Here is a 24,359-nt window from a genome sequence, read left to right as displayed (position 1 = left end):
TGTAAAGACATACAGCAAAACTAAAGGTGGAACGTAACAGTAAAAGTAGTAAAGTACTGTGTTTAAACATGCATTTTAGGTATCTGTACTTTACTTTAGTATGTTTTACAGTGGATACTTTTGGCTTTTACTTTCGTTACGTTTGAGAGCAGTATCTGTACTTTCTACTCCAGTACTTCTTCGAACAGGACTGAAAAGTACAAGTATTTTTTTATTGTGTTTAAGAGCTGCTGAAAAGGCTGAGGGTTTATTTTTAACACGTTCATAATTTGAGCAAACAGAAATATGCAAATACTCTCAGAACAGCTAGGAAAAAAACACGAAATAAAACAAAATTGAGCATAAATCTGTATTAAAATCTGTACATTTGAAGCTTCATTCGATCTCAAAATCTGTGTGAAATACTTGTACTTTTTACTCTTTAAGTACATTTTTAAACAGCTACTTTAATACTTTTACTTAAGTATTTTTGCTGTGGTATCTGTACTTTTACTTAAGTAACAAATGTGAGTTCTTGTTCCACCCAGACCCAGACTAATAATAAAATGTGATTAGATTAGATACATTTTTATTCTAATCTATAAAAAAAATAAATAAATAAAATAAAAAAAAATCCACTTTATAAAAACTAATTATTCTTCATAAACTTCATAATGAACAGAGACTTTAGGCGTCGTTACTTCTAAACTAAAGCGGTGCAGAGTTGTTAAAGACACAAGAGATGTTATTGCTTTGCCTGGAATGTTCCACAGTACGGCATTGACCATAATCTGCCAATCGCCATGGAGACAATCACACAACGCCACCAGGCTAAGTTACAAATCAGATCTGTGGAGAACATTTGTACAGAGACACGCAGAAGAGTGACATCGTGCACTTGGTCATTTTCATTGATTTTCCTGTGTGTGAAATATCAGTTCAAGTAAATATTTAAACATTTATTCCACAAAAAAACCCTAAAAATAAGAATTTGAACGAGTGGATCATTTTGTGTTTGATGCGGTGTCAAAAAGTGAACGTTTACAGAGAGTATGTTGTAATTTAGTCAGGTTTTGTGATGATGTCAGGAGTTTTATCTGCAGGTTGTGAGGGACAGAACACGTTTTGCAACACATTTTGGATATTCCCCAGTTTCAATATAACCCTTGTTCTGCCTGATACTCCCCCGTTTACTTCAGTGTTGGTTTAGTCCAAAGTGGAGGTGGAAGGGAACGAAGTACAAGCAGTAAAGTACCATAGTTAAGTAGAATATTTAGGTACCCGTGCATCACTTGAGTACATTTTACTTCAGTACATTTGAGAGCAGTATCTGTATATTCTACTCCACTACATTTTTGATCAGCGCTGAAAAGTAAAAAGTACTTTTCTATGATTTGAGGGGTTACTTTTTCCATAAAGTTAAGAATAAAGTTTTCAAGTTCAAACATCAGGCCAAATAAAAAAAAAAGACCAAAATATATATCATTTTTAATCAGTATCACTACATTTACACTTTAACAAACGAACAACACTTGTGTGAAATACTTCATTTTTACTCTTAAAGTACATGTTTAAATTGGTACTTAAATACTTTACCTTAATCTTTTCATGTGATACTTTTACTTGAATAACTTTTTACCTCTGTATCTGTACTTTTACTTCATCTGCCGCTCGTCCAAAGTTGTATCTGTACTTTTACTTCACCTGCCGCTCGCTCAAAGTTGTATCTGTACTTTTACTTCATCCGCCGCTCGCACAAAGTTGTATCTGTACTTTTACTTCATCCGCCGCTCGTCTAAAGTTGTATCTATACTTTTACTTCACCCGCCGCTCGCACAAAGTTGTATCTGTACTTTTACTTCACCCGCCGCTCGTCCAAAGTTGTATTTGTACTTTTACTTCACCCGCCGCTCGCTCAAAGTTGTATTTGTACTTTTACTTCACCCGCCGCTCGTCCAAAGTTGTATTTGTACTTTTACTTCATCCGCCGCTCGTCCAAAGCGCTAAACCGAAACACAAACCCCCTGAGACAGTCTGGAGCTGTTTACACGTCTCTAAATGTGGATGTTAGTACTAAATACACTTTCTATGAGGGAAGAAACCAGCGCACTTATATATCCATGTATGCTAACGCTAACGCTAACACTGCAAACTTAAGCAACACTTCAAACGACTTCATTACAGCGACACAGAACGGATTAGCGATTGAACAATTTGAGTTTTTCCATGACCGATGTCGATACTGATTGATCCATATCGGGAAAAAACAATGTCCGATAAGCTTTGTTGATATTTTCAGGCTGATTTTGGTCATTTTTTGGGCTGATTTTTGCTAATTTTACCCAAATTCCCCTTGTTTTACTACAAACTGGATAAGAAAAGTGCAGTGTAGTCACATTTTGGCGCTCCGTTTGTGGACTAAAGTGTTTAAATAAAGGCTTACGCATGTACTTCTTATGCAAATGGATGCAGCTGGTTGGACAAACTAAATATCGACCTCTTCTGGAGATTTCAGGACGATATCCGATACGCTAAACTGTAAATATCGGCCCAATATATCGCTGTAAAACGAACAGGGTGCTTTCATAATAATTAAAGTGCTCTCAACAATGACAGGTGCTCATGTTTTTTTTTCTACTCATGACTTGGTTTGATGAAATGGTATTTGTGGTAAATATTTATCATAGTTTTATATCAAGTGGCAGTTGGAAGAGCTGGAATAAAAGTACCAAAACAGAGGAAGTCGCAGTTTGAAAACAGAATCCCATCAACTGTCATTATTTACATCCAAATACTGAGATAATTTACACACAAGGAGCTTTTTTTAATATTTAAACACTAATTAACTAAGTAATTATTGTGTTAATTGTGGTTTTTGGATCTTGTTAACATCTGGTAATCAGTAGAGGTGTGCAAAAATATTGAAATATTGATATATTGTTAATGATACAGTATCGATATCATGGGCTGCTGTATCCATATATTTTTTTGTATACAGTACTGCATTTGTGTGGCTTGTTTAGAGAAAAGAAACTTGTTTAAGCAGAACATTTACCATTTGATTCACTGTTTTGATGATTAAAACAGGTGTATTTCTGATTATCTTTGCACAGACAGTGATTTAACAAAAACCTTTAGTATTTTTTAGTAGTATTTTAGTATATTTTGTGATCCTCTAGAGCCGTTAAACCTGTTTACGTGGAAATGTGGAGCTCGTATAAACTGTGGATGAATAATATCGACCAATGAAACAGTTAAATGTGTTGTTCTCGTTAGTAAAAAGCGCTAAACAAAATGCACCTATGTTCATTCATCTTCAGTAAAAAGAAGATAAATCCACCATTAATGTTCATTTTTTGTGAATATTAGGTCATGAAAGCCTATATTTTTCACTGAATCATATCAAATCGATTGGAAATATATCGTATCGTATTGTATCGAATCGAAAAAGTACAGTATCGAGATATGTATCGTATCGCGGCCTATTCATCGAGGTGTGTATCGTATCTGCAAAATCTTAAATGCAGTTGAAAGCCTGTATTTTTCACTGAATCGTATCAAATCAATTTTAAATATATCGGCTCGTATAGTATCGAATTTAAAAAGTACTTTATCGAGATCTGCATTGTCTCGTGGCCTATGTATCAAGATATGTATCGTATCAGCAAAATCTTAAATGGGGTTGAAAGCCGGTACTTTTCACTGAATCGTATCAAATCAATTTTAAATATATATATCGTATCGTATTGTATCGAACTGTAAAAGTACCGTATCAAGGTATGTATCGTATCGTGGCCTACGCATCGAGATACGTATCGCATCGGCAAAATCTTAATGATCCCCAGCCTTATTAATCAGTATGGGAACGTGACGAAGTAAAAGTAGTAAAAGTACTGCACTTAAGTCAAATTTAATGTGAATACTTTTTACTTTTGCTTCACTACATTTGAGAGCAGTATCTGTACTTTCTACTCACCCACACACCTGAAAAGTACTTTTTTTTATGATCGTTTGAGACCTACTGAAAAGTCTGAAGGTTTATTTTTAAGACTTTTATCATTTGAGCAAAACAAAAATACACAAATTAAAACAGCTAAGAAAATATATTCATAATTATTTTGTTTCTTGGAACCAAATCCTGCACGGATATTTTAATAAAATCAGAATCTAGTTAAAAAAATTACTCAAAATTTTGGTGAACTTGTGATTATCAATACAGTATTTTTGCATGAGAATTAATACTTCAATCAGTACTAAACGTAGTACTTAACCGTGTCCCATGTATCCTACAGTCAGCCCGGTCTAATCCTCTATACATCAAAGTATCTGTTAAATATTCATACATAAATGAAGCAGTTCTTACACAGAGTTACATCACTGAAATACTATACTAAAGTCAACATCCATAACCCCGTCATCGCCGCCGCCGCAGTCGCGTTTCAGCCGCGCATGTGCCAGCTCCGTGTTTGTAGCGGGACAAGGATCAGCGTGGTATCAGTGCGATTCAGCTGCTCGGGCCTCTCTCTCTGTTTACTCTGTTTTTTTGTTTTTTTTCTCTGTTCTGTTCGGCCACACGGGGACGAGCCGCCAGGTTAGACCGACTCTGGGGAGGGGAATGGATTAGCGTGGATGATGATTTTTGCGAAATAACGTGCGGAAATAGGTCGTTTTTGTCTTGGTTTTTGTTGTCGTTTGAGTCCAGTTTAGTCGTAATACGGACCTGGTTTGGTTCTGTTCTGGTCCTGGTGCCAGTTTGGTCCCAGTTTGGTTACGGCGGGCGGGTGTTCGTGACATTTTTCTTGCCGTTGTCAGTGAAAACAACTCACAAACGAGCAACTTTCTTCAGAAATAAAGTGCAACATAAAAACACTGGTAATAATAATATAAAAACATTGGTAATAATAATATAAAAACACTGGTAATAATAACATAAAAACACTGGTAATAATAATATAAAAACACTGGTAATAATAATATAAAAACACTGGTCATAATAATATAAAAAAACTGGTAATAATAATATAAAAACATTGGTAATAATAATATAAAAACACTGGTAATAATAACATAAAAACACTGGTAATAATAATATAAAAACACTGGTAATAATAATATAAAAACACTGGTCATAATAATATAAAAAAACTAGAAATATAGCTATTATCAGTCAATCAACATTTATTTATAGAGCATTTTACAACACTCGAGGTGACCAAAGTGCTTTCCAGTAAAATCAAATTAAAAACAAGTTAAAGTCATACTAAAACAGTAAAATAGGAGAATAAAATAGAATAAAATACATGAATACAACAAAATATAAATAATGATAATGTGTCACAACATTACTAAGTGCTGGAAGCCAGTCTGAATAAATATTATAATAAAAAAATATACATATACGCACTCAATTAATGTGGAACAAAAATCAGGTTCCCGTCATGTAAATCGTTTATTATTCGAACGACAAAAAAGAGGTAAAGATTGACGCTTAGGTTTCAAGTTAGCAAGTTGTAATTATGGTTTAGGATCGGTCTCCAAACCAAACCAAAAACCCGCTCTACATCCTGGATCCTGCTGTTTTTATTTGGCTACTCCGTCCGTAACTCGAGATATGGATAAGGAAAGAGAGAACTGAATGAATGAATGAAAGAATAAAAGAAAAGATGTACCAAATAGATATCGTAATTTTTTTTGGGAGATTTAGACAAATGTATGATTGATAATAAAGAGCAAAAAGAGCTGACAATAAAAAATAAAATTGCAGTGTTCTTCTTTCAAATTAAGGTGTTCCCCGTTTTGTGGCACTTGAAGCCATAGACTGTATATATAAATGGACATAGCTAACACGCTAACGCCAAACAGGAAGTGATCACGGCTCCATCGACTCGAAGCTTTCCCCCCTTTCTCTGTAACTACTGCAGTGAGTCTCGCCATTTTGGTCTTAAAATGTTCGTATTAACCCGCTTTTGTTTCGATATTGTGTCCGTAAGAGACAAATCAAGGTCGCTCCCACTAGCGTTAGCAACAGGTTTGATTGACAGCGTTGCTAAGCCCCCGCCCCCTGCCAAACCAGCAGTGCGGGCGGGAAGGGACGTTACCTTCAACAGCCTCGCTCCTGATTGGCTCTTTGGTTGCTATGATACTTGCAGTCGGAAATTCCAAATATGGAAATCGACTCCAGATTCGCCGCTATAACTGCGCTAGCCTCGACGAGCTTCACTTGACTGGAGCCGAACGCTACGGGTGACGTCACACTCACTTATTATTCCACTTTTTTATGCAGTCTGTCGTCAAAACCCTTTAAAATGTAGTACCAATACAAGACTTTGAAGTGTTTTATCGACATAGTACTACATTCTATTTATGAAGCAAGTTACATTTAAAGAGCTCATGATTCACTGTTATGGTTCACTACTTAACTACGTAATTAAGAGCAAATGTGTCTTTGCTCAAACTAAGGCAAATTAAGGTCATGGAAGTGTTTTCAGACGTTCCTCCAGTGGCAGAAGAGTGACATAACACAACAATATAAATATGAATGAATCATGAAGCCATTTTTGTAAACAATTTAAACCAGTGCAGCAGGTTGTAATTATTATTATTATAACTAACTCCACAGAATTGAATCTGAAATTAAAATCTAATTACTTTTGGCTACATCTGTCAAACACAACCGTGCAGTTAGATTTTTTATTTAGTTTTTATTCAGTGACACATGAAACGAACAAGCTCAATTTAATCGTCCATATTTGTTTTGATACAGACGCCGTGTCTCTGGACTTTACATCATTGAACAGTTTATTCTGGATCTGAGGCAAACGCGACATTTCACATATTCCTGGTGTCTTTCGTTGTCGTCGCTAAAAGACAAACTGTTTGGACATAATATTGTTTCAAAAAGTATTTTGACATGAGCTTCTCCTGCAGTTATCTACAGTCAGCTGTAAGAAATACAAGGAAAATGGAGTCTTTCATTTTGTCCCACGTCCGAGCTACTCAGGGACACGGGGAGAAAGGGACGGAGGGAGACAAGGACACAGGGAGACAGGGACACAGGGAGACAGGGACAGAGGGAGACAAGGACAGAGGGACAGAGGGAGACAGAGAGACAGGGAGACGAGGACAGAAGGACAAAGGGACACAGGGAGACGGAGACATATTAGAGCTCGTGGTGAATTACTTTGACACTTTGACAGAAGAAGCTGCAGCGTTATTGAGCGCCCCCTGGAGTCTAAAATGAGACTGTGTACAGGAAGAGAGGGAGCGAGGGAGAGGAGGAGGGAGAGATGGAGAGAAAGAAAGAGAGAGAGAGAAGTATATATAGAGAGAGACTAAGACTGAGAGAGAGAGATGGTCGGGAAGAAATGGGGAGAGAGAGAGAGGAAAAGAGTGAGATAAAAGGAAGACGGATATAGAGATAGAAAAAGAGAAAGAAAAAAAGAAAGAAAGAGGGGTATAGCGAGGGACAGAGAGAGAAAGGAGGAAAGAGGATGGGGAGAGACATTGAGAGAGATGGGAGTAGAGATGGGAAGAAAGAGGGAGAGGGGACGAGGGAGAAAACGAGAGAGATAAAAAACAAGACAGATGTAGAGATAGAGAGAAAGAAAGAGGCAGAGAGAGAAAGGAGGAAAGAGGATGTGGAGAGAAAGAAAAAGAAGTATATATATAGAGGGAGCAAAACAGAGAGAGAGAGAGAGAGGATGGGAAGAGAAAGACATTGAGTTGGGAAGAAATTGGGAGAGAGAAAGAGGGAAGAAAAGAGAGAGATAAAAAGAAGACAGGTATAGAGATAGAGAGAGGGGGGTAGAGAGAGAGAGAAAGGAAGACATTGAGCGAGGTGGGAACAGAAATGGGAAGAAAGAGGGAGAGGGGAAGACGGAGGAAATGAGAGGGATACAAAGAACACAGATCTAGAGATAGAGAGAAAGAAAGAGAGAGAAAGAAAGGAGAGAAAGATGGAGAGAGAAAGAGATTGAGAGAGATGAGGGTAGAGGTGGGAAGAAAAATGGAGACACAAAGAGGGAGGAAAAAAGAGGAAGATAAAAGGAAGAAAGAGACAGAGATGAATTTAAAAGAGAGAGACAAAGAGGAAATCTGGAGAGACACTGGAAGAGAGAGACAGATAATGAGAAAAAGAGGGCAAGTGGAAGTGCGTGTGTGAGACAGAGAGAGAGAAAGAGAAGGTGTCGGAGGACGAAAGAGAGACAGGGAGCGAAGGAAGGGAGTGGGAACGACCGGACCGTCAGGAGAAGAGTGATAAAGAGCTGAGAAAGAGCGAGAGAATATCCCACCGAGCGCTGATATTTGTCAGATCAGATAACAGTGTTGTCCCGTCCCAAAGGGCAGAGTGGTGCACTGTTGACTTTTCATAAGGTCTGGACACAGCTGTGGACGCGGCGCAGACTCATGTTTGTGAACTATAAATGAAACGCAGCCGTGTTCCCACCGTGACTCCTGAAGCTGTTCTCCGCACGCTCGCTGTGGAGGAAACTGTCACGAGCTCGTCATCACGTTTTCACAGCGTTTCCTCGTCATTAGTTCACTCCAGAGCGGCGTTTTTCATTCACGTTTGAGTAAAGAAGTGCGTTAAAGGAGTGTGATGTCGCCGCGAGTATCATAGCAACCACAGAGCCAATCAGGAGCGAGGATGTTGAAGGTAACGCCCCTATAGAGAGAGAGAGAGAGGGAGAGGGGGGAGAAAGGAATAAAGAGGATGAGGAGAGAAAGACATTCAGGGAGATGGTTGGGAAGAAATCAGGACAGAGGAAAAGAGAGGGATAAAAGGAAGACAGGTGTAGAGATAGACAGAAAGAAAGAGAGGGTTATAGGGAGAGAAAGGAAGAAAGAGGGTGGGGAGAGAAAGATATTGAGAGAGGTGGGAGTAGAGATGGGAAGAAGGAGGGAAGAAAATAGAGAGATAAAAGGAAGACAGGTGTAGAGATAGACAGAAAGAAGGAGAGAGGGGTAGAGAGAGAAAAGGGAGGAAAGAGGATGGGGAGACAAAGCCTTTGAGAGAGGTGGGAATAGAGACAGGAGGAAAGAGGGAGGAAAAGAGAGATAAAAGGAAGACAGGTGTAGAGATAGACAGAAAGAAAGAGAGGGATATAGGGAGTGAAAGGGAGAAAGAGGGTGGGGAGAGAAAGACGTTGAGAGAGGTGGGAGTAGAGATGGGAAGAAAGAGGGAGGAAAATAGAGAGATAAAAGGAAGACAGGTGTAGACATAGAGAGAAAGAAAGAGAGGGGTATATAAAGAGAGAGAGGGAGAGAGAAAGGAGGAAAGAGGATGGGGAGAGAAAATAATTCAGGGAGATGGTTGGGAAGAAATCAGGAGAGAGCAAGAGAGAGGAAAAGAGAGATAAAAGGAAGACAGGTATAGAGATAGAGAGCAAGAAAGAAAGAAAGAGAAGTATAGAAAGAAGAGTGGTGGGGGTAGAGAAAGAAAAGAAGAAGAAACACATCAAAATTGAGATCTGACTATATTCCGTATCTGTTTTTGTGTTAAATCGAGAAAAAAACAAAACAAATAGAGGACGTGTCTGGGGTGAGGGAAGTCTGGGAGTCCCTGCTTAGACTGATGCCCCCGCGACCCGGCCCTGGATAAGCGGAAGAAGATGGATGTTTTTGTGTTATTTGGAAGCTTCTGTCAAACCGTATATTCATGAAAGTTACACAATATTTAAACACTCAGATCATTTTTCTACTTTTTTTACACACTGGAATCTCCCCACTGTGGGACTAATAAAGACAAATCTTATCTTATTATGAATATATATAATGAAATTTTGATGGAGGAAATTTGCATTTACTGAAGGAATTCAAACCTGGACGGGATTACTTTCATTATTTTACTTTTTATATTATTTTAATTTATTTATGTTTATTATTTATATGTATTATATATTTATTTATGTTTATTATTATTATTAATTTATCTTCTGTGTATACTTGAATAAAAATTAGATCACAAAATAAAAGGTTCTTCTCCGCCCACACCGCTGCTTTTGACGCTGTCAGTCAAACCTGTTGCTAACGCTAGTGGGAGTGACCTCGAAGAAAGAAGGTGCCTGGTTTGTTTCAAGTGTTATTAGTTTGTTAAAGTGTAAATTTAGTGATATTAATATAAAAAAAAATAATACATATTTTGGTCAACAGCAACAATATGAATCAATTTCTTAATTTTTATTATGAATTTTGTGTATTTATTTTCAGTCGCTCAAAGTTGAAGCTTGAACTCAAAAAGTTTAATCAGGGTGTTTAGTCGAACATAAAAATAACCCTTCAAATCATATCCAGTCCAGCTAAAAAATGTAGTACAGATACATGCTCTCAAATGTAAAGTAAAAATGTACTTAAATAATAGTACAGTACTTCACTACTTGTATTCCGTTACCTTCCACCACTGCTCAGGATCCTTGAGTATTGACATGCTAATGCTAAAACACAAGTATAATTCACATAATATAGTCTACTCTATGCCATATTTTCTTTTACAGCATATACGTACTCCACCTTGTGCGATACAGTACTTTCATCTCCGTGAGTACTGTACTTTAGTAGTTTATCCTCTGAATGTCTCTTAGGCTACACAGAGGTCCCATCATTCATTGTCCTTATCAGATAATAAAACTTATCAAACGCCTGCATTGTACTGTATGTGAAGTATGTCTTGATATCGACTTCATGTGACAGTCCTAAAGCGATGTCATGAGCTTTCAATGCGCTAGCGGCTAAACGCGACACAAACGACGGTTTATTTATACCGCCGAGAGCCCGAAGCTGCGCGGGGATGAAAAGAAAGTATAATGTCATTACTGAAAAGTGCACATCGTCTAATTCAATTCAACTACCTAAGTGAGTTTCATATACGCCTGCTTGAAACGGGACCCCGAGCCATGTCAATCCAAACACTTGGCATAGCGAGCTAATGAAATGGCTAGCATGCTAATTAGTGCAGCGCTGATAGCTGACCCTCGTGCGATGAAGTGATGAAGTAGTGACATTCGTGATATGAGATGCTTGAGTCTATATACATTGCATTTTTCAGCATAAAATGACCCGGAGTGTTAATTAAAAGAATTGCTAGCATGTACAGGGCTGTGGGCGGGGATAGGGGGGAGGTGAAAGCAGACATTTTCAGAGAACAGAAAGCTTTCGTACATGGTACAGCTGAAATAGTCTCTGCACAACAACGCCCGGCAACCGCACTGTTAGCTTCACTGCTTCCTGTCCAATTGTATCTCTATGAGGATTTTGCCGAGTCATGCTAAAATAAATAAATAATAAATATTTAAACATAAATAGTGGACAGGGAGCTGCGGGTGGATGTCACTGAAAATATGTTAAACACTACACAAATAAAGTGAAAACATCCGCGGAGGACACACACTGTGTTTAGAAAGAGACATGTTTGTGTCTCCATGCTAACGCTAGTGCTAATTTTGAGGCATGACACATCTTAAAACACCACAAACTGAACTGTTTTCTGATTTTAATAAAAGTGACTGTTAGCTTTGAGATACAGTGAGCTAGCTAGCATGTGTATTGGGTTGTAGTATTTATTTATGTGGTTTATACATTTTTACTATTTTTATAATGTGTTAAAAAATATAAAGAACTAAAAGTGCTAACCTGAGACTTTTTAATTTATTTATTTATTGTTACATTCTGAGCCCTGCTGTGTAGTATTTTTTCATTTGGACCATTCAACGTACACACATGACTTTTACTGTGGTATCAATCCAGAAGTAACCTACATTCCTACATTAGAGGGGAAATAGCTCAGTGTAGACACAGTGTACGTAAAGTTGTAGTTATAATACTGAAAACTGCGGGTGGATGTCACTGAAAACATGTTAAACACTACACAATTAAAGTGAAAACTTCGGCGGAGGACACTTCTGTGTTTAGAAAGAGACATGTTTGTGTCTCAGTGCTAACGCTAATGCTAATTTTGTGGCATAATACATCTTAAAACACCACTAACTGAAGTATTCTACGTATAAAAATAATTGTGTAGTCCTTATTTTAATTAATTTGATGTTGAATAAGTTATTTTATGTTTTCCGATTTTAATAAAAGTGACTGCTAGCTTTGAGATACAATGAGCTAGCTACCGTTCCCTGTTGGGTTGTAGTATTTATTTATGTGTTTACACATTTTTACAGTTTTTAGAATGTGTTTAAAAATATCTAGGACAAGAAGCGCTTACCCAAGACTTTTTTAATTTTTTTAATTTTTCATCTTGCTACAATACAGTGAGCTAGCTAGCGTATGTCTTGCGTTGCAGTATTTATTTATGTGTTTATACATTTTTACTGTTTTTATAACATGTTTAAAAAATATCCAGGACAAAACACGCTAACCCAAGACTTTTTTTTATTTATTTATCTTTTTATTTTTTATTTTTTTACATTCTGAGCCCTGCTGTGTTGTATTTTTTTTTATTTATAACACTCGTTTGGATCATTCAAAACACACACGGCTTTTACGGTTGTATCGATCCAGAATTAACCTACATTCCTACAATAGAAGAGAAATAGAGGCCCAGCGTAGACACAATGTACGTAAAACTGCAGTTATAGGATCTTTTTTGACTGAAAACGTCCTTGTCCGTGATCCGCACACACAGCTGCTAACCATGCCACGTCTCTGGTAATTCCTCTGGTATTCAAATCTGGAAACAACGTGCTAAACTCAATACACAGCCCCGGCAAAACCTGTCTCCGATAAATCAAATCTTTGGTCCAACTGCTCTTCCCTCTGCGCTGCTCCGTCTGTTTCTGAATCCTTTGGCAGTCTCCGGTTGTTTCGTAGCCAGCAGCGGCAGTGATATAATCGACAAGAGCATTCGTATTGAGTAGTGAAGAGTAATTATCATTCAATGTGCGGTCAGTCAGATCTGGCCCGGGTTCAAAATGTGGCTGAGGCCGAGGAAGTGGAGCTGTCTGTTATATTAACTTGTGATAGGTCAGACCGCTCCGACTGCGGCTCGTAATTATGCAGTGTGCACGTCTTGAGTCTTTGCTTTGGCCCGGTTTAGTCCAGTCTTCCCTGGTGAATGAACTAAATTACGCATAAATCTGGTCTAAAGTTTGGTTTTACCTGTTGGAATCCATCTATTTTCTTCCACTTATGCATGACATGGAATGGGACACGGATAAACAATAATACGATGTGGCGTGGAGCGTGATATTAAGTATAACGCAGCTAAGAGTGATCACGATCTGTAGGACCAAGGAAGATAAACACATGAGATATCTTGATTGTCGCCTGTCTAATGTTGAAGGTTACAGCTAAATATATATAAATATCTTCGTGGACACGGCGGATGATGATGATATTTACAGACGATGCAGGATGTTGTACGTTCAAGCTAATCCTCTTATGTTCAAGTTTGGTTCGTGTTCTGATGATGTAAAGTTGATGTTGTTTGAATCACATTGTTCACCACCGTTATACACTGCAAAACTGAGACGAGATGTTTGTCACTGCAGGATTGAACACTTTGCTGTACGAAGAACGTTAATGTGCAGTTTTATTTGCAGCTGAATAAGTCTGAAAATGAAATAATACTGTAATGTCACTCACAAACATAAGATTCAGTGCAATTCAGTGCTTCAGTCTTTTGAAAACGTAGATGTTTAGTGTTTGTATTGTCACCGTCCCCGTCTGTTTTTAAAAATGTACCATGAGTCCAGAATAAAGATGAATTGAACATTGTTTATCGTGATGAAAAGAGTTGACAATAGTCGTTTTGTGGCACTTTTTATATCGCCGACAAAAATAATCGTAAGAATGTGCAAAAAAAAAAACTACTTTTCCCTAAGTTCTTCTCTAGATCGCAAAAGTTGTTTAAATATGGAAGAACAGAAAATTTTTAAACTGTCAGCAACAATAACTATCATGATATAATCGTTAATTGAATTATTTTGGCCATTTTTACACCAAATTTCAATATCGTCCCATGTCCGTTCATGACTGCACCACACGTCCTTTCATGTACTATAGTCGTACAAATACTATATCAACTTACTGTTCAATACATGACACATGGAGCAATTATTTTTAGGGTCAATTCTGTGAGTTTCTTATGCATTTGCTTGAAACTAGACCCAGAGCCATGTAAATCCAAACACTTGACTTAGCGGGCTAATGAAATGGCTAGCATGCTAATTAGCGCAGTGCTGATAGCTGAGCCTCGTGCAATGAAGTGATGAAGTAGTGACATTTATAATATAAGATACTTGAGGCTAAACCTTTTGACACACATGCCACAATGGATTATAAAGTTTAATTATTGCATTTGGAAAACAGTTTGTACAATGAGCCTTGAAGATTCAGGCCAAATCTCTACTGTAATATTTATGTCCTATTTACAGAACACATATCGTTTATTTTATTTATATTTTTTGGTTATTTTTCTGTACTACGATGAGATTTGAGCTGTGAAAAGCTGAATTATGAACTTCTACGACTCATTATAGACACAAACTAACCTTTTTCCAGTTCATATCATGTTTTTTTTTAACAATTTTGTACATTTCCGATACTTTTTGGAGGATAATTCCGCGTTATGGTTTGATTTCTGTATTTTCATTTGTCATCTATTATTAGTTCATGAATAAATCGCGCTTCAAACTTTGTTATCGTGACACTCCTGGTTATGAACGCCGTCCGGCTTTGGTTCACTCGACGCTCTGATCCCACCCAGTCCCTCTGAGCTTCAAGCTAATAAATCGTATGTTTGTGTTCTGTGTGGTGTTTTTCTGCAGGTCAACACAACTATCTGTGCGCCGGGAGGAACGACTGCATCATCGACAAGATCCGCAGGAAGAACTGTCCCGCCTGCCGCTTCAGGAAGTGTCTCCAAGCCGGAATGAACCTGGAAGGTAAACACCCGGTAGATTATGTCTCTGCACAGATGGATGTGAAGCTGCAGGACAATAGCACATTCATTTAATTCATCTATAAGTGATTTATCTGAGTTTGGGTCTCTAAAACTTGAATTAATCTGTTTAATCTGAAAAGAAACTCGCTCTACAATTTTTAATATATTTTTAAATCCAGTAAAAATGTATAAATACATAAATAAATACTACAATGCAACACGCACGCTAGCTAGCTCACTGTATTGTAAAAAAAATAAAAATAAAAAAATAAAAAATAAAAGAAAGTCTCAGGTTAGCGCTTTTTGTCCTAGATATTTTTTAAACATGTTATAAAAACTGTAAAAATGTATAAACACATAAATAAATACTGCAACGCAAGACGTACGCTAGCTAGCTCACTGTATTGTAAAAAAATAAAAAAATAAAAAATAAAAGAAAGTCTCAGGTTAGCGCTTTTTGTCCTAGATATTTTTTAAACATGTTATAAAAACTGTAAAAATGTATAAACGCATAAATAAACACTACAACGCGACACCCACGCTAGCTAGCTCACTGTATCTCAAAGCTAACAGTCACTTTTATTAAAATCGAAAAACATAAAATAAACAACATGTTCAACTTCAAATGACTTAAAATAAAGGCTACGCAGTTATTTAATTTTAAAGGAAGAAACAATGACACTCAAATAGTGAAAACCTAATGACTAAAGTAGGAACGTCATAAACAGATAAAAAATAAATAATAATATGAATAAAATGACACTCTTGTTAACAGGCAGCTTGTAAGAACCTGAACTTAGTCATAACTTAAATGTGAATCTGCGTCTTTGCGATCACTTAATACAGTTTTTTGTCCTGAGATTACAAAAAAAAATGTATTTAATGTTCCTTTAACATCAAATCCAAACCACATTGACGATTAAAATGGACGCCGAGATGCTAGCGCCATTTCAAAAAGCCACCGGATGCTTGGAGTTCCCTCTTTGCAAAGTCCTGTTTACTAAAGCCAAATATATTTTACTGCAATCACAATATTATTCCACTCCTCCTCGGTAAAATAAATCAGCTTCAGTACATATTATTTCCGTTGATCACATCTGTAGAAGACGGTAACAAAAAAAAAAAAATCCTTTTGAATTTTTCTACAGAGATATTAGTTCAAATCATTGAAAGTTTCATAGTCATTTTTTTCCCACAAATAGTATAGTTTAAACTTCTCTATCAAGCTGTTATTGCTAAAAAATATATATAAATACAAAGTTTAACCTTCATTTTACTTTTTATATTATTATTAGTTATTATTTTTTATTTATTATTATTATTATTATTATTATTATTATTATTATTATTATTATTATTATTATTATTATTATTATTATTATTATTACATTGTATTATTTCTATATGTTTATTTAATATTTTTGTCTTTATTGTGTATTTATTATTATTACTGTGAAAAGGGGGAAAAATATAATTGGATTGTTATTTATACAGCTGCAGTTGAGAACAATACTTGAAAAAAAACTTCATTCTAAAGTACTTCATATAGAGTTATGAGTGTACTGCGTGACTGTCGTTTTAAAATAAGTCTCTGCTGCTTTAATGTTTGCACTGACAATAAACTAATGAGACTTTCCCAGCAAGTGGAACTGAGAAATATTTGCAAATAATCATCACAAAATGTTTATGAAGAGGAAAATTGTCAGCGTGGACACGGAGCTAAGTGTGGAAAAGTGAGTCTGCAAGAAAAACAACAAATTGTCCAATAATTAAAAGGCTGTAAAAGGCCGAATTTGAAGCCGAGCTGAAGGTCTGTGAGGAGGTGTGTCCCGACCAGATACACACTTTTAAAAATGTCAGTTTATCACAGAAACCGTTATTTAACAAGTTAAAAAAGTAATTACATTTATTTTACATGACATTCAGTTACATTTAGTGACATTTATCCTGCTGCAGTTACATCTGGCTCTTGATGGCGGCCATTTTGCTGATGCGGCCCTCGGTGAAAATGACATAGACTCATTCAGTTCATGCCAATAAATGCAGCAAAACGTCATTGACAATAATTTACATGAAACAGACACACACCAACCATGATAAGAACAAGAAAACAGCAACGTAAAGAAACAAAAAACAACACTGATCCAGAGAAAGTGCAGTATGACTTTATGAAACTATCCTCTCTGTATCAGACCAGACCATGTATTTATATAAAAACTTACATTTATGAATACTTTGGCATTGCTTTTGCTGTAAATCCAGACCAATCCACAGTTTCACCTCAAAGACAGTCACACAAAAACTTTTTACCAGTGTTTTGAACATGAGGTACTGTCAAATTGTCTCTTTTTACACGTTACACGGTAAAGTCGCGGTAAGTACTGGAGTAGATGTAATCGCAGTAGTTTGTTTGCAGTAATGGTAAAAAAAAAAAGTTGTCAGGAGCAACAGGTGAATCACAAACGTAGCGCTCCCTGTGTGACTTTCCCACTCGGAACAGCGCTCATTTACCTTTGATGAGGTTTGGAGCGATATTACCTGTAAACACGGCACAGTTCTAGTTTATTAAATACAAGATGAAAGTAGCGCTGTGACTGTGAGGGTTTGATGGACGTCAGAGCATCAGCCGCGGACAAACTCGTATCTAGAAAAGGGCTCTTAGTTGCCATAGAAACACCGGGAGAGGAAATTAAAAAAGGTAGCGGGTAGGAAAACATTTTTTTTTTCATCATTATAGCCCCTTCAAAGCTCCGGTCCGTCCATGCACGCGGCTTTTAGTCCAATGTGAGGTTGTTTGATGCGTTTAGGTACAATGTTGACTGAAATAACATAGTCTAGCATATAAAAATTTTAACTATTATATATATATTTTTTTCTTCTAGAAGCTGTTTTCCAATTAAAATGAACAGAAACAACAGTAGTACAGTGATAAATGGTGTAGCCACGGTAATAAATAACAATTAGTAGTACTATTTGTCATTTTACAGCAGTTTTATCTCAAATTTAAACGTCTTTTAATCAACGCTGAATAGAAACCTCCCTTTTAAAAAAGAAATCGCGAATCTATCCTCAGCGCTTCTTAGGAAAATCCGCATGATCACGTTGTTCAAACTCAATTCTGGCGAAGAAACACGGCAAATTTCTGACTAGTGTAGGCCGTAACCCGTGCCAAAACGAGAGCGAAACGACGGCAGTCTCAACTCACTCGAGCCAGTCTCCAAAACGGACCAGTAACGTGACGAATAGAAGCTTCACTAAACACAAAATATCAGATCATTAAAGTATAAACGATAGAAATACAGTATATGAAACGCCATTAAAAAGTGTTTCTCCAAAGTTTGAATTCTGCTTCACTGACAGAGGATTAACTGTGGACTTCTGGATTAAACTGACCCAAACTGGTCTTTGACGATTAGAAATGACTGAACCTCAACTTAATTAAAAACATAGACTGTATAAATATAAATTGACCGAGCTATCCTGCTACCCGCGCTTCCAGCACCATCGACTCTGGCTCCAATTCACTTTACACTGAAAAACCGAGGCTCCTCTGTCTGTACCTGCTGCTGTCAGTCTCGTCATTTTCCTCTTAAAATGTCCGTATTAACCCGCTCTACATGATCCTGGTGTTTTTTATTGCAGGATTGTGTCCGTAAATCAAGATATGAACATTAATAACAGACAAATCATGCGACTTGTTTCTCTGAGGTCGCTTCCCGCTAGCGTTAGCCCTCATTGCTAAGCCAGCGGTGCAGGAGAGAAGGAGCGTTACCTTCAACAGCCTCCCTCCAGATTGGCTCTTCGGTTGCTAGGATACTTGAGGTCGTAATTCCAAACATGAAACTCTGCTCCAGATTCGCCGTCATAACTGCTCTGGCCTCGATGAGCTTCATTTGACTGGAGACGAGCGCTGTGGCTAACGTCGCACTCACTCAGTCCACTTCTTTATACAGTCTATGATTAATACTACAGTGATCCGCGGGGGTTACGTTCTAAAAATAACCAACAATAAGCGAAATCCGCGAAGTTTTCCACTATGTTTTTTGCTGTAAAACCCCTCACCACACACTTTATACACTTTTCTCAGACAAACATTAACATTTTCTCACATTTCTCTCGTGTTTAATTAATTAATAGTGACACAATGCACGTTCAGACGCTAAAAAATCCGAGAAACAGCGAGACCGTGAAAAGTGAATCACGATATATCGAGGGACAACTGTACACGAACTTAACAACTCTAATGAATCTTAAATAACACTAGCAAAACCATAATATCCTTTTCCTCTTTTTCCAGCGAGAAAAAACAAGAAGCTGATCAAGAGAATCAACCAGGGTCGACCGCCGCAGGACCCCAGGCCCCACATGCCGGTCCCCATCATCCCCATGGGCCTGTCCCAGCTGGTGCCCACCATGCTGTCTGTCCTGAAGGCCATCGAACCAGAGATCATTTACTCGGGCTACGACAGCACCGTCCCCGACACCTCCTCCCGCCTCATGACCACCCTCAACCGACTGGGCGGGCAGCAGGTCATCTCCGCGGTCAAGTGGGCCAAGTCTCTGCCAGGTAAGAGCGAGGAGAACTTTGGAGGAATTAATCTGACATAGAGGGGCTCCCGTAACGTAACGCAGTGAAGATACGAGCGCACGACCATAATCTGGATCAGCAAAGGTTGTTTAGTGAGTTTTATTGAGTAATATTTGTACTTTTTTAGTCTCAGCGAGGTTCATTTGACTGAAACCGAACGCTACGGATGACGTCCCACTCCCTTAGTCCACCTTTTTGTACGGTTTATGCTCATAACATGCTAGAAAATCGCCAAAAAGCTGATCTCGCGTGTCAAAAACTAACTGTACAACGCTAACATTACATACAAACTACTTCCAATCTTCTCGAGTAACACATTTGGAATAACCGTACTCCATTATCCATGAACTGTGTGTCAAAAAAAGAGTCTTACGATGACCTTTTACAAATACGAAACGCCAATATTAAAAATAACATTACTCGAAGGTCCGTTTTTATCATCTCTGCGGCGACTCGCGTTAAAAGTTCTTCACTTCCGATGACTCACTTAAAGCCTGGAAATACCATTATCATCAAATATACAGACGTTTGAGATGAGAGAGCATGTACACGGGAGCTAATGCAGTACTAATTATTCATACTTATGGTTATTTATAATGCAGTGAACGCGTGGGTTAAATTATTAAGGTAATTCAAAGCTGGACACTGACGTTAGCCTGGGAATACCCTCGACCGGACGCAGGCTTCGGAGTCTTGTGTACATACAGTATACGTCGTGTTTATACGTGATCCGCTGCGAGCCAAGACTAAGTGGTTTTTGACAAGAAGAGCGTGATGAGCATGTGCATTTCTATAATCGTTCATCACAACTGTCGACATCACGGCTGCCGCGCTGCACTACGCACACACGAGGACATCGGGGCTAATTGGTCACGCATGATATTGTCCTAAGACGCCGTGGGCTCGTGCGTAGCCGGTAGCGTCGGAGACAATGCCGACTTTTAAGGGAAAGGCGGATTTTTTTACAAACGTGCTGGTAAATATGGATATGGGCTTTGTGCGTTTAATCACGGTGATGAATTCTGATGGATTTAATTTGGGTAATGTGTTTAGCAGGAAGAAAATGAACTGTTTTAAGTCTTTAATGAGGGGGGATTTTACTTCTATGGGGTATTAATTTCTGAAACGTAACATATTTAGGTCGCCGTGTTACCTTTTACTGTTTTGAAAATGCTGTATTCACCGAAATATAGCATTTTCAGTCACCTCCCTTCAGAGCATCCCACTGGTGAAATTACTGCACATCACACCAGGTTTGTGAAGTCGTAGTGTATTGTTGTGTCTCCTGCTTTTGCGTATTCGTGGACAATTGTAGTGCGTGAGCGTGGGTGACGTAGGGTTGTGGGCAAAGCACTGGGTAGAATTGTACTGAGGGTTTGAATTGTGCCTGGGAAAGATCGCTAGATTACGCAAACATGCAAGGATGGCCTACATGTTATAACTGTAGACTGTGTATATACATGGACACAGATAACCTGTTAGTTTTTTTTTTTTTTACTTGATTTGATAATTTTTTGCCCCAGTGGAGAACAATGTTGTGATGTAAATATTTGCCATGAAGCTGTCCCCAATATTGTTTAGGTTATATTAGACTTCTGAAAGGTGCAATAATAATAATAATAATAATAATAATAATAATAATAATAATACAATAATAATAATAATAATAATAATAATAATACAATAATAACAACAATAATAGTAATAATAATAATGATAATAATAATAATAATAATAATGACAATAATAATAATAATAACAATAATAATAATAATAAAATATAATAATAATAATATAATAAAATATAATAATAATATAATAAAATATAATAATAATAATATAATAAAATAATAATAACAACAACAATCATAATAATAATCATAATAATAATAGTAATGACAATAATCATAATAATAATAGTAATGACAATAATCATAATAATAATAGTAATAACAACAATAATAACAACAACAACAATAATAATAATAACAACAACAATAATAATAACAACAATAATAATAGCAATAATAACAATAATAATAATAACAAATAACCACTATAACCACTTAAAATAACATAAATATTGGTATAGCATTGTTTAATAAAAAGTAAATACAGTAAATGAACCAAATGTCTTTCCATGATGGACTCTATCTCAGGTACTGTCTCAGGTGGTGGAACATAACGAACGTAGCTTTTTACTTTTACTTTACTACATTTAAGAGCAGGAAGTATCTGTACTTTCTACCCCACGACATGTTAGAACTGGACTGAAAAGTAAAAGTATTTTTTTGTTATTGTCTGAGACCTTTGACCTTCTGAAAAGTCTAAGCGATTTATTTTTAATATGTTCATAATTTGAAATAAACAAATACACAAATAAAAACAGTAAGAAAAAATGATTGATTCAATTTTTTCTTGAACAAAATTCAGCACAAATCTATCAAAGCCACTAAGTTTGAAGCCTTATCACCTTAAAATTTGCGCGAAATACTTTTACTGTACTGTGCTCTTTAAGTGCATTTTTAAACATGTACTTTAATACTTTTACTTAAGTCGATTTTTTCATGTTTTTTTTTTTTGCTCCGTTGTGTATTATTACTCAAGTAACAACATCCTCCTGTTTATGTCATACATGTTATACAGAACAAGAGTCACAGACGAAACAGATGATTATTATAAAGTTACATTTAAAACAGAAGAATACAGACAAAATTGTGTTAAAGCGACACACAACCACACAGAACAGTTACTCTCTGCAGTTGTGGTCTTTGTGGTTTCACAGTCGCCGGCTCTTCTTGTACACACTGACCAAACATGCCACCTACATCCAGTGAACGAAGTACAAGTAATAAAGTACTGTGCTTAAGTAGAATTTTAAGGTATCTGTACATTACTAAAGCACATTTTACAGTGGATACTTTTTACTTTTACTTCACTACATTTGAGAGCAGACGTGTGTACCTTTTACTCCACTACATGTTTGAACTGCACTGAAAAGTATAAAGTACTTTTCATCTGATTCAAGGGGATATTTTTACCATGTTCGTGGAAACATCCTGACAAACGTTTTTGAGTTGAAGCTTTGACTTTGAGCGAAACAAAAATAAATGCGTAACATGTGCGTAACGTGTGTGTAACATGTGCGTAAACGTGCATGTAAAGTGTGTGCAACGTCCGTATAACGTGTGTAACAAAAAACAAAAATACAAAATCCATAAGGAAAATTAAGGAATTGAGCCAGATCGCTACTGTCAACCAAAATATGTATAATTTTTAAATCAACATCACTACATTTAACACTTTAAAAATGTATTTCAAGAGTAAAACGTTGCTAAACTGTCTCTTAAATACTTTGACTTGAGCAGATATTTTTATGTGATACTTTTACTTTTACTTGAGTAACTTTTCGCCTCTGTATCTGTACTTTTACTTCACAAAACCAAGTACTTTATCTACCACTGGCTTTTTTCAATTACCAAAAACTGGTTCACAACAATATCTCCCCTGATACTCCATGATTGTTTTATGAAGTTGTGTATCAAATGGTGCATACTGCATACTACATACTTCTTATTTGTTTCCATATCAGTACACGTTTGGAGTTTTTCCTGTTTTATAAAAGCAGCGAGCAGAGGAATCCAAAGTATGTTAGTATGAACCTTATAATCAGGTGCACAAAGCCTCATGACACACTAATCGCTGTAAATCACTCCCTCTTAAGTCATTGTAATTTCCACTGTGAGAAACTCCGTGCTCTGCCTGTTTCTTTGAGTTCGCCACATTGGACTCGGGGTTAAATCAGGCCGAGTTCGGTGCCTGGACGGCTGCCAACGCTCTGGTGAGGGCCGCTTCTCAGCAGGAAAAGGGCCTTACGTAACAGCGCGCGGTGGAAGCTAAAGGCGAGTGCTAATGTGAGCCACTAATGTGCTGAAAGAATGACAGCACAATTTGGGCACCAGTTTAAGCATGGGTGACAGAGAGAGCTTTTAGTCATTATTGTGCCGTTTACGTAACTGGCTGCTTTTATTACCGCTTTCCTGTGTGGTCATTTTGGGAACTTTTAAAAACCCGGGTTTGTTTTGGAAATGCGGGATCGATTTCAACTGTCAAACGGAAAAGAGGAAGAGGAATCATGAATGAATCTTCCAGGAGCTTGTAGTTGTAGCGTCAAATATGGTCACATTTTTATACACATTTTTATTTAATTTTGTGTTTTTGGTGTAGTACAATACTTAAGTACTAATTAAAACTGGCGTTACTCGTGCTGCTGATACATTTACTTGGGATTCAATAACAAAAAAAATCCACATTCTTGCTTTTCCACCTTTATTTTGGTGTACTATATTTAAACATGTACTATGTAATATTTGTTTGGTGTGTCTGCCTCGTTTCCATGGAGACACTTTTGGTTTAGCTGGAATATGGAACTGCAACTGAACCTGTGCACTGTGGAATATTTCAGGCAAAGCACAAACTTCTCCAAACACAATGCACTTTTCAAAACGATTCTCTTTACTATATACTGTTTTACATGTGTATATTCTTTGGAGATGATTTCTTCGTAACAGTTTGCATTGTCGTGTCCCTCCCAGGCTTCCGTAACCTGCACCTGGACGACCAGATGACGCTGCTGCAGTGCTCCTGGCTCTTCCTCATGTCCTTCAGTTTGGGCTGGAGGTCGTACGAGCAGTGTAACGGCAGCATGTTGTGCTTCGCCCCGGACCTCGTCATCAACAAGTCAGTACTGTACCTGTGTGTAACGTGTGTGTAACATGTGTGTATTGTGTGTGTGTGAGGTGTGTGTGTGTAAAGTGCGTGTGACATGGATGTAAAGTGTGTAACATGTGTGCAACGTGTGTGTAAAGTGTGTGTAACGTCCATATAACGTGCGTGTAATGTGTG

At 37.2% G+C, this 24,359-nt stretch overlaps 1 protein-coding gene across 2 annotated transcripts in view; it reads left to right on the top strand.

Annotated features, from left to right (window-relative positions):
- LOC117381906 (glucocorticoid receptor-like) overlaps positions 1-24,359 on the top strand; it is a 154,740-nt gene that overhangs the window by 108,382 nt on the left and 21,999 nt on the right. For both annotated transcript variants that reach the window (XM_033978959.2, XM_033978958.2), the window contains 3 exons: positions 14,751-14,867; positions 19,164-19,433; positions 24,050-24,194. In XM_033978959.2, coding sequence (XP_033834850.1) covers positions 14,751-14,867; positions 19,164-19,433; positions 24,050-24,194 — 532 coding nt within the window. The remainder of the gene's footprint in view (positions 1-14,750; positions 14,868-19,163; positions 19,434-24,049; positions 24,195-24,359) is intronic.

Source organism: Periophthalmus magnuspinnatus, chromosome 14 (assembly GCF_009829125.3).
Source record: "Periophthalmus magnuspinnatus isolate fPerMag1 chromosome 14, fPerMag1.2.pri, whole genome shotgun sequence".
Taxonomy (NCBI): Eukaryota; Metazoa; Chordata; class Actinopteri; order Gobiiformes; family Gobiidae; genus Periophthalmus; species Periophthalmus magnuspinnatus.
The sequence above is the reverse complement of the archived record's forward strand: the minus strand, read 5'-3'. Positions and strand labels throughout refer to the sequence as shown.